This window comes from Engystomops pustulosus, chromosome 5, assembly GCF_040894005.1.
Source record: "Engystomops pustulosus chromosome 5, aEngPut4.maternal, whole genome shotgun sequence".
Taxonomy (NCBI): domain Eukaryota; kingdom Metazoa; phylum Chordata; class Amphibia; order Anura; family Leptodactylidae; genus Engystomops; species Engystomops pustulosus.
Window position 1 is genome coordinate 37,361,362 of NC_092415.1, and position 12,142 is coordinate 37,373,503.

Genomic DNA, 12,142 nt, shown 5'->3' on the forward strand with positions numbered 1-12,142 from the left:
ACGGTCCCCTACTTAAGGACACCCAACTTACAGACGACCCATAGTTAAAGACGGACCCCTCTGCCCACTCTGGTGACCTCTCTGGATGTTACTATAGTCCCAGACTGCAATGATCAGCTGTAAAGTGTCTGTAATGAAGCTTTATTGATAATCCTTGGTCCCATTACAGCAAAAAATTTTGAAACCCTAATTGTCACTGGGGCAAAATGTCTGGATCTACAATTATAAAATATACAGTTCCGACTTACATACAGATTCAACTTAAGAAAAAACCTATGGACCCTATCTTGTACGTAACTGCCTGTACCACCTTTAAAGATGATAGGGGTTGTTTTTTTTTTGCATTATGCAGCAAGCACCTGGCTTGTGTGAACATGGACAACCCCTTTAAGACACCATCTTTTGTATGGAATCGTGATAACATAAAATGGCTCAAAAATATTAAAAAGATAACTTTTTTTAATACTTTATATCCCGTGAATTTTTGTGATATGGCAGTCCGGGAATCAATACTTTGTTATACTTACCCGTTGCTTTATAGGTTTGACTATGGGAATATCGGTTCCTTCCGCTCGCTGTCTGCTAGAGTCAAACACTTTCCTTTTCTTGACCAAGGATTTCTGGCATATCGGGGAATGCTTTTTCTAGAAGAATAAAAATAAATGTGTGTTATAATACAAGAAAATGGGATGAATGAATGGCATCAATCCAGGAGACCAAGAAAGGAGCCAAACAAGGGCAGAGGGCAAAGGTCAGAGGGCAGGTGTTGGAGAGTTTATAGTACAGAGGGTCTTCTGTAGATGAGTGCTGTGCTCAGTATTTCCAACACTTCCATAGCAATGTACGGAGCTACCAGACACGTGCTAATAGGAAATCTACCATCTAAATCCATCATGATTACACACTTACTCATAGATCCAGGCACCGTGACTGTGGTAAAAGTCTACCATGGCCTCCTTCATTCTAAAATCAACTTTTAAAATTATTCTAGGGAGCCTGAAGGCCTCTGAGGGGTGATTCTAGAACCCCTCTGTACTGTAGATTCACAGGCTGTTACACTGTGCAGGAGCACTTCCCCCTCCCACTGTGTGCTGAAACTGCTGCTGTAAGATTGTGTCTGGCAGAGGGAGGGGGGAAGTGGTGAAATGGTGTAACAGCCTGTGATGCTAAAGCAGGGAGGGGCTCTGGTAACATCCCCTACAGCCATTCTGGCTCATTAGCATAATTTTAAAAGTTAAAGGGGTTGTCTACTTTCAGAACGTAATTGATATGGTTTGTGCAAGCAAAAGTTATACAATTTTTCAATATGCTTTTTGTATCAATTTTTCGTGGTTTTCTCTGCTTGCTGTCATCCTGTAGAAAGCTTCTGTGTTTACTTCCTGTCGATAGAAATCTGTCCATGGTCATGTGATGGGCACGCGGGTGCACGCCTCGTTATTATCACATGGCTCTGATTACTCACTGAGATAATAACGTCTTGTGCACCTGTGGGACATCACATGACCATGGACAGATTTCTATCCATCTATAGAAGGACAGCAAGCAGAGATCTAGAAAACTGTGATGAATTGATACAGAAAGTATATTGGAAAATTGTATAACTTTTCATTACACAAACAATATCAATTATTTGCTGAAAGTGGACAACCCCTTAAATTTTAGAAATAAAGAAGCCATGGATAACAAATATATGCCCCAAATCATTACCTAAAATACAGTATACAGACTCCCTCTCCGACATGTAAAGTGGGGGCTTCTATGAGAGCCTCGGTGCGGGGCGCGTCCTTGGCAGGAGATGGAGGTTAATAAATCATGTGGGATGGATCAGTAGGGATGTGAGCGCCCTCCAGCAGGTCTCATGCTGTTATCTCCAGGAGGATGAACTCATATATATTTCAACAATATTTCCATTTTTAGACTCATTCATGACTACGGAAGCAACTCTGCACGATAACACAGCACCCACATGTCCCCCCCTTATGGCACATGGCAGAACTTCAGCTTTTAGTATCGTCCTGTACTAATCCCCTATTGGTGAAGTCACAGATCTCGTAGCCAGTGGTCGTTATTTTCTACAGACATCACTGAAGCTAAGCTCTCATCCTGCACTTAAAAGGGCACCCCATTAAACTACTACCCCCCTTAGGTAGTCCTTTCTAGAGTTCCCTCTGTTATGTGAACTCTCACCCGTTTACCTATAAAAGTAATTAGCTTTCAATGTCACGTGGAAGTAAGCAAAGAAGAGTCATATTTTGCCTGAGATGAGTCAAGCTTAGAGGCTGCAGGAACAGCATCATATCAGCAGGTGCTATCTTTGGTTCTATAATAATTAGATACATTCTTTTGGTGTTATTAAATATAAGATTGTCTTCATTCGATAATATTGGGCATGAGGTTCTGCAAGTTAAAGAACCAGAGATACGGGCAGGAAAAGACATACAGTGGAACCTGGGATTACGAGTTAACTGGACTGCAAGTGCTTTTGCAAGACACGCTTGGATTTTGCAAAAATTGTAACAAAATTTCATAATACAATCATTATGTGCCCCCCCCCCCCCCTATACTGTACTGTATCTCCCTCTCTCACAAAACTGTTTAACACAATATCAAAAAATAAATGGCTAGATGTTGTACTACACATGACTAAATATTTTATGGGCTATGGAACGAATCATCTGGGTTTCAATGATTACCTATGGGAACACTTGCTTTGATATACGAGTGATTTGGATTACATGCATGCTCCCGCAACAAATTACACTCGTAATCCAAGGATCCACTGTAGTTGGAAATGTGAGCTGCAGTTAATAATCCAATCCTGATTTTTTTTTCAACTATCTCCAATAATGGGAAATATAATTTCTATACATTTGTTATGTTTGTGAAATACTCTATGGCCCACATTTATCAAGGTGTTTGCGCCACTTTTCTGTCTGACTTTGCACTAGAAAGAATGTGCAAACTGCTTGCACATGTATTTATAAAGTATCTGCGCCAGTTTTGTGTCGCAGCTGCGCTGTGTCCCACAAGACAGAAAAAATGTGCACCAAAAGGGGCATTCTGGTGCACAGCTGAACCGTGCGCCCCAATTCTCTCTGCGCCCCAATTCTACAGCATGAACAAAGTGCACCAAAAAAGAAATGTGCATTCTGCTGGAGCAGTGCAGGGGGCGCCAGATTCATGAAGAACGTGCGCCACAATCCATGAATCTGGCACACACTGCGCCCTCTAAAGGGAAACTGCACGTAGTACAGCTTGCACTATTTTTGATAAATGTAGGCCTATGTGTGCACTGTACAGTAAAAATCTGTACATCGACGTTTCATACGTACCAACGCAGCCGGAAGAAACGTTCTACCGCAGATTTTGCAGGGCTTGAGGTCATTAGGTGAAAAGGATTCTGTAAAACAAAAAATTCAGCATAAATCTATCATTCTCCAACAAAATATTACAATATATGACAAGATACCCTCCTCAACTGTACTCACAGGTCTCAGGGTGACCCCCCCCCCCCATTCTGAGGTCACACATTTATACTGTATCCTATGGATTATCCTGTATCCTATGGATAATAGGAGCTCCCCTTTAACACTTTGTCTACTAGATCCCAGAGTTATCAGCCATGCTTACCTTCAACACTTGCATCCAAAATGTAACCCCTTATTGACCATGTCACCTATTGTGTTAAGTTGGTTTCTTGTGGCTTGTGTTAATAGGAACCTGTCACCAGATTTTACCCCACTACACTACCAGCCCCCTCAGGTTGGAAATGAAACGTCCTGTCTACAATTCCCTCTTTTATGTGACATCTCACCCGTTTACCTATAAAAAGAAAATATCAAAGTCATATGTAAATGAACACACAAATTTAGATTCCTATAACACCTAGAATCATGGTTCTGGTATTGTATTAAAGAATAGAATTTTATCTTTCAAACCCCTTGTGGTTCTGTGATCTACAGAACCGGAGGCAGGAAAAATCATATTTGGGAATGCAAGATGCAGAAAAGATCCACTTCCATAGGAGTGAAAAGTAGGAGAAAAGCTCCCGTTAAGATGGTGGTGCCTAATCTTAGGGCCAATGGAGCTGGAATAACAATGTTTTGCTATGTTTTATTTAACATTTAATTTTTAACAATTTTCTATATTTTAGTTTTATAGATGTCAGCTCTGCTATAACAACAAGCATATCACTGTGTCCAGTAGTCATCAATGGTAACAACTACAACCCCCAGTGATCCCAATTGGAGGGGCCAACAAAATGGAGGTAACACGATGGGGCATATTTTATTTATCAAGTTGTCTGAAAGTCAGAATATTTCTAGTTACCCATGGCAATTAATAACAGCTCCCCTTTGAAATATTCATGAGCACTGGCAAAATGAAAGCTAAGCTGTGATTGGTTGCCATGGGCAACTAGAAATATTCTGACTTTCAGACAGCTTGATAAATCTGCTCCATATATATGATGCGCCCCAACCGGAAAAGCAGAAGAAGGAGCCCCTGGACCGCCACGGGCCAGAAAGAAGAAGCCAGAAGGTGAGTACAGATTTTTTTTTCCCCTCATACAGGGCCTGGGTATGGGGGGTTTAGGGGGTACTGTGAACCCCTCGGGGCCCCCCTTTTGATAGGAAAACGGGCAGGTCCTTGAACACAGTCCCACTAGACCCCCCATTATGGCAGCCCTGAGTGTGAAAAATGCATTCATATTCCAGGATTGTATCTGGACTAAGAACTCTCTGGCGCACTCCTGTCTGGAATCTCACAGCACAGCCCCTCCCGTCTTCTAAGTCTCTCCTGTAGCAAGCTTCTGGTTGGATATTACGACGGAGGGGATGCCAAGCAGTTTGAATTCAAAGATTAAAAACACAGCAGTTTAAGGAGACAGCACCAAGTCCAAGTCCAGCTATAATCCTGGAATATAAACACAGTCCTTTTTTTTCCACAGTCCTACTGCTACTAACAAAATACAAAGACATGGTTACACAGATCTCCAGGTCCAATACCGAACACTGTCTGCTGCTTTGTATGGTCAAACCTTTGTGTAGACTACATTAAATAAATTCTCATACTGGTACAAAGTAGATGAAGACTGGAGTTAGTCTTGATTATAATGAATGCTCCTACTGTTACATATGACCATGTTATTATGCTGTAATGTCAGATTTTGTTAGTATATGAGCCGTAAGATCTGTACAGCGCTGTGGTATCTGATGGTGCTATAGAAATAGAGATTTATTATTAATATTTAATATTATTATTATGTTAGACTTGAGAATTCTCTGACACATTACAGACTACTACTGGCACATAATGGGATTAAAATCAGCTTTGTGCTGGTAATCGAGTCTTCTATGCTAAAATATTGAGGCTTATTCTCAGTTTTCTTGTACATTGCACGTTTTTCCAGTGATTTAAAGATGGAACGTTGCATCTACCCTGATCAATGTCAGGTGCCCCTCAACCAAATATGGATGACCCTATGGTGACCTGGGGTGCACTTATGGTTTGACCTTCAATAGACAGGAGCGGGAAACAAAGGAGAATTTTGATGGGAATTAAATGTATCGGAATGTTAATAATTTGTAACTTTTTGTCTCTGTGTTTTTGAATTGTTCAGCCAATTCTCGGCCTTGGTAAAGTGAGGCGTAGGGGGCCAAACCGACAGGGGGAAGAACAGCTGGGGGGGGGGGGGTAATCTGTGGGACCTGCTAAAGCTGAGAGACAGGAGGGGGCGTGATAAACTGAAGGAAGGATCTCCTAAAATTGGGAGATGGGGGGCGAGGGGTAGTTACACTGAGGGAAGGCTAAAGGACCTCCTAAACTAGGGAGATGGGGGGAGTGGCTAATGATTAACCACAGGAAGGCTAAAGGACCTGCTAAACTTGGGAGATGGGGGGAGTGGCACATGATTAACCACAGGAAGGCTAAAGGACCTGCTAAACTTGGGAGATGGGAGGGGGGGATAGTGGTAAACTGAGGGGAGGCTAATGGACCTCCTAAACTAGGGAGATGGGGGGCATGAGGAAAAGCAGAGGTGGAGTTTATGGCAACATAAGGGGATGGGTAAATGGGCGGGGGCTCAATATACAGTCATCATCGTCTCTTTCAGTTACATGTGAGGGCGCTGGGAGGGATAGATGAGCAGTGTTAAAGGGCACAATGTGTAGCAAGAAGCATTTAGCCCTCTAAACGTGTGGTAGTATAGTATAGCTATATATAAATGCCCCCCCCTCGTGTATATAAGACTTGTGCCAGTGCTGTATGTATCCACGCTCTCTAGGGATGATGTCATTTACTTGTACATATTATTAGTTCTATGTGACTCGCCTCATGTCCGTGATGTTGGACAATGATGATGGATGTCTGATACAATGTATCACCGGATGAAATGTTTCCTGGATTCCTTCCCCCTCTGGTACATTTGATGTATTATGTGGCCCCTGGTTAGTGGCTCCTTCATTCACCTCTACATGAACCCCCTTAGGAGAACAAAGAGAGCAGATTGTCCCTGTTCCTGTGACAGACACAAGGAAAGGACATGATTATGGAGAGCGAGCACATAGAAGAATACTGGGAGCTACACGAAATGTTGTGTTTCTGGGAGTCTGCAATCCACATGGAAGTGGGAAAATGTTATCCCATGGAAAGAAAGTGTCTAGAGAGTGAGGTCATTGTTATGGCAGGTTAGCAGCTACATGAGGAAACAAAGTCACAGCCTGAGAAGAGAAGAAGACATCCATGACCGGAGATAGGAGAGCAGAGGCAGAGACCCCAGATGATGCTCTGTGAGGAGGGGATGTGATAGAGGGAGAGAAGACGAGCTCTCATATGTATATATAGGATTATATCAGGGCTATTATATCAGGACTGTGTGTGTGGGCGGGGTAATCAGGACTCTCACTGCCAATCACTGCGTGTGTGTGGGGTAATCAGGACTCTCACTGCCAATCACTGCGTGTGTGTGGGGTAATCAGGACTCTCACTGCCAATCACAGCATGTGGGTGGGGTATTAAAGACTCTCACTGCCAATCACTGTGTGTGGGTGGGGTAATCAGGACTCACTGCCAATCACTGTGTGTGGGCGGGGTAATCAGGACTCACTGCCAATCACTGTGTGTGGGTGGGGTAATCAGGACTCTCACTGCCAATCACTGTGTGTGGGCGTGGTAATCAGAACTCTCACTGCCAATCACTGTGTGTGGGCGGAGTAATCAGGACTCTCACTGCCAATCACTGTGTGTGGGCGGAGTAATCAGGACTCTCACTGCCAATCACTGTGTGTGGGCGGAGTAATCCAAACTCTCTCACTGCCAGTCACGGTGTGTGGGCAGGGTCATCAGGACTATCACTGTGCATGGGCAAAGTAATCCAAGTCACCAGGACTCTCACCGTCTGCCAAGGAGTCCTGCCAGGACTTGCTCTAATTTTTTATTCAGAAACCCTTCTCAAAGTCATACATCAGCTTCTCACCCACTATTATAATCCTGAAGAGCCAGAGCAGCAATACAAGTCACGGACGTACTGGTTGTCACTGTCACATATAAGAAACAGCTGACTAAGCGGCTGTGATCAGAGAAGAGAATAGTCACAGCTCTTAGATCTGATTGTAGGTGGAAATTTCTGCATAGGTTGTGTATTTTTAGAAGTCAGTGTCTTATATTTAGTTGCGGGGGAGAGGCGTTATATAGCGTCCTTATATCTGACTGTAATCCTGAATGGTAACCTACACCCCCCCCCCCCAGTAATATAGATGAGCTGACTCCATGGCCTCCAGCAGAGGTGACCTCCGCTGCAGATTCTCAGCTGTCCTCCTCCCTGCTGGTGGACTCTGCTGTTCACAGTGACTGCTATGTAAACCCCAACTAGAGAGCTATCATTACCGGACCACCTAGGGGTCGGGGGCTTGTCACCTTCATACAGCGGGGTCACACATACCGGCCAGCATGACCCTTGTACTAGGGACACCATATAAGATATTTAGAATTCAGATTTGAAGCGGATCTGTCATCCTAATATACTATTTTATGTATGGAGAACATACTACAGGTCAGTACTACTACCTATAGTAGCCAAAACTACTAGAAGACTATGCACAGTATACATTAATGTCCGTTTATCAATTACCGATTTCTGCAATGTGCACGGAGCCTCCATGGTAAATTCATGGAAAGGGAATCCTCTTTTTATAGCATGTAATGTGGTGTCATATTAAAGAATCTTATCAGGCTTGTGGTTCTATGAACAACAGAACCGGAGACTGTAACTCACAGAACCACAAGCCTGATGCGATGTGAAAGATGAGATTCTTGTCTTTAATATGGCACCATATTAGGTCTGAGTCTGAAGTTCCACCTGGAGCCTCTAAACTTGACTCATCTCAAGCCAAATCTGGCTCTTTTCTGCTCATTTTCACTTGACTTTGGAGGAGAATCTTTTATAGGTAAAGAGAGAGATTTCACATAAAAGAGGGAATTCTAGAAGGGACATTTCTAGAGGGGGCTAGTAATGTATGTGCACGTCTTGGCCAGTCCAGCATCCAGGCAGGGGGTGATATAAACGTCAGTCCTTATTTTACCCTTTAGTCGTGTTACGTCATAGCACGTGCTGAGCGTGACAATACACGCACTTGCTGTGACATGTAACATGGCGCCGCCACAACTTCACAGTGGATAAAATATGATTGTGTGACTGGCACATAGATACAATGAGAGGCCTGGGCAGTGTGACTGGCACATAGATACAATGAGAGGCCTGGGCAGTGTGACTGGCACATAGATACAATGAGAGGCCTGGGCAGTGTGACTGGCACATAGATACAATGAGAGGCCTGGGCAGTGTGACTGGCACATATGTACAGTAAGAGGCCTGGGCAGGATGACTGCACGTATACAGAATACAGTCAGGAGGAGATGGCAAAAGATGAAGTACCCTGGCACAGGTAGGCACAGGCAGGGTGAGTGGCACACACATGCAGTGAGAGGCCTGAGCAGACACATGGGGCATGAGCAGATGCCCTGGCATAGACTGGGTGACTGGCACCCTGGCAGAGGTAGGTACTGGGCACATACAATAAGAGGGCTGGGGCAGTAGCAGATGCCCTGGCATACACATGCAATCAGAGGCCAGGAGGAGATGGCAGAGGTCAGGCAATCAGTGCCAGTGTGTGCCATGTGACCCCGGCCTGCCCCCTCCCTCACCTCTGACCCTCCATCAGCTGCCCCCTGCCCCCTCCTTACCTTCTGCATCCTCCATGTTGTCTCCCCTCTATGTGTCGCTCGGCCGCACTCTCCGGCTACCAGGGTAACGAGGAGGCACGCCCGGCTCCCGGGAAACAGGACGGTAATTGGCTGCGGGAGCAGAGTCACCAAGCACCGAGCACACAACAGTGGGCGTGTCGCGTGGGAGGGGACACCGACGTCAGGAGCCTACAAGGGGCGTGACCACATAAGCTCCCGCATATAGACGATGCTGCGGCCGATGTCTGCCATAGTCTGCAGGTATCTATGGATAGTGTAATATCATGAGTGGAGAGCGCCGTCCAATCAGCCCTGTGCGGGGCGTGTCCTGTGTGCAGCGCGCAGCCTATGGATGTGAGATGTCAGCTGCAGGAGGAGGAGGAGAATCCCCCGCACTACATCACACAGCACTGAGAGCCAGCACCAGGCGGCCTGCACAGTATTACTAGCTGGCAGCATCTAAGTAATGATCTAAGTAAAGACATCCTGTAGCTACCCTTCACAACATGCTGCCTGCAGATAGGACACTTTCTACAGTGTTCTCAGCTCCTCCTGCACTATAACATACTACCTGCAGATAGGACACTATGTACGATATGCTCAGCTCCTTCTGCTCTATAACATGCCGCCTGCAGATAGGCCACTATGTACAATCTTCTCAGCCCCTCCTGCTCTATAAACTGCTGCCTGCAGATAGGACACTGTGTACAATCTGCTCATCTCCTCCTGCTCTATAAACTGCTGCCTGCAGATAGGACACTGTGTACAATCTGCTCATCTCCTCCTGCTCTATAAAATGCTGCCTGCAGATAGGACACTATGTACGATATGCTCAGCTCCTTCCTGTTTTAGGAAAGTATATTTTCTTTATATAAGTATCTGGATTTGTACATATTTTAGAGACAATTTTAAATGTTAATTGCCAAATAAATCGCCTGGTTGTTGGATTTCAAAATTCTATAGGTTTTATGGCACCTTTACTTTTTATTCTGTTTTATTGATAAAATTTTGCAGGTTGTGACTGTCTTAAAATTTCTTGCTGAAAAGCAGATATCTAGTTATTACAGTTTTAGTGATATTATGTAGATTTATTTATGTGACCATATCAATATGAGGCATTTGTCAACTCTACACATGTCCATCTATTACATTTAGGAGATGTGAAGGTAAATATTTTCTGTTTGGAGAAAAGTTTTTGCCATTAAAGTTCAAATTTTAAGTATTTTTTATAAAATGTTTGAATCAAATTTGCATGAAGGCGCCTCTGTCTATAAACTCTTTAATGCAATTTTGAAAATGGGGCAAATTTTTATTTTTTAAACGTCAAAATTGTAAAAATTGCTCTGGTCGATAACGCGATAAAATATCCAGAAATGCCTGGCGGTGAAAGGGTTAATAGCCCTTGGTTGAATTCCTGGGTGAAGATGCTTCTCATCTATCTCCTGTCTATAAATCTATCTGTCTAGCTATCTATATCATATAATCTGACCATTTATATATCTTGCTTTTTCTCTATCTATTTTTCAATCAATCTTCTATTTCTCTTCTACTGTATTTATCTCTCATCCATCTCCTGTATATATACTATAACTACGTTATAGTTCTGCATCTAGAAATCTCTATCATCTTTCATATTTATCTTCTATCATAATAATTATAATCAATAATGCTCACAATCTATTCAACCTACCAGTCATTTTGTGGAGTGTGGGAGGAAACCGGAGGACCCTGAGGAAACCCACACAAACACAGAGAGAACATACAAACTTTTTGCAGATGTTGACCAGCGCTGCAAGGCTGTAGTGCTAACCACTGAGCCACCGTGCTGCCCATCATTCTCCCTGTCATCTATCATCTCCTATGAAATTCTCCCATATTACAGTTTGTTTTACCATACTAAAGGGAGCCTCTTACTGACTGTGACTGGTCATAAAATAGTTTTATTTTGGGGCCCCACTTTTAGTTTTGCCCAGGGCCCCACTTTTTCTAGCACCGGCCCTGCCATCAGGGGATGTAGTTTGTCTCACAGGAGGAGCAGACTCCTAACATCTGGAGGTGGAGGAGGCGCCAGGATCATCCAGAGACAAACGAGGCGCCATTACCATCAGGGGATGTAGTTTGTCTCATAGGATAAGTGGGAGATCCTCTTTACCATCAGGAATCATCATGAGGAGGTGCACTCACTATGTGTAGGTGCTTGCAACCCTCAACTTATCTAAAGGCAGCAGTGTTGTCCTGATCATGTAGAAGGAGATATTTGCCTAACCCCATTACATCTGCAGCAGAAATGGTGTGATCTAAATATGATGAAGTTGCCCGTATCATCCAGAGTCAGAAAAGACACCCATAACCTCCTGAAAAGTGGATGTCCAAATAATCTGTACTACAAAGAAGAGCGGACCCCTCTACAATAGGGCAGCAGGGGATATGCCATACCAGATTATAGACTACTTGTTCTGTGGATTATTCTCTTTGTCTGTTTCTCTGCGGGGAATAAAAATTCTTGGTTTACATCAGTTAAGTCAGCATAGGACATAGTTACAGGAATGTTGTAGTCTTTATGTATAGATGAAATCTGGTGTTGACCTAGTGACCTATGTGGCCTTCTAGTCAGAGAGAATATGAAGAATGGATGTGGATGTGATAATCTGAAGTTTCATGTCGTTCACATAATTCTTGCTGCCTTATAAAACTTCTAGACAAAAAATATCGGAAATGAGACCATGAAAACCAGAACTAAAATGGAGAAGCCTCCTACTACTCCTATCATTGCTTCATATTTCCTGCTGTAGAAGAATATCATGATATTAATTTTCATATAATTACTTCATTACTTACTACTTTTACAAAAATAAACTCCAAATATTTTTAGTATGTCTGATCTCCTCATTTATTTCCTGGG

General features: G+C 43.5%; 1 protein-coding gene across 1 annotated transcript in view; it reads right to left on the minus strand.

The window, feature by feature from the left end:
- The window catches only part of ZC2HC1A (zinc finger C2HC-type containing 1A), a 33,260-nt gene extending 23,721 nt beyond the window's left edge, over nucleotides 1-9,539 (minus strand). Inside the window, exons 1-3 of the mRNA XM_072151660.1 lie at nucleotides 9,241-9,539; nucleotides 3,333-3,400; nucleotides 528-644 (exon numbers count right to left, since the gene is read on the minus strand). Coding sequence (XP_072007761.1) covers nucleotides 528-644; nucleotides 3,333-3,400; nucleotides 9,241-9,256 — 201 coding nt within the window. The 5' untranslated portion in view covers nucleotides 9,257-9,539. The remainder of the gene's footprint in view (nucleotides 1-527; nucleotides 645-3,332; nucleotides 3,401-9,240) is intronic.
- Nucleotides 9,540-12,142: the final 2,603 nt, after the last annotated feature.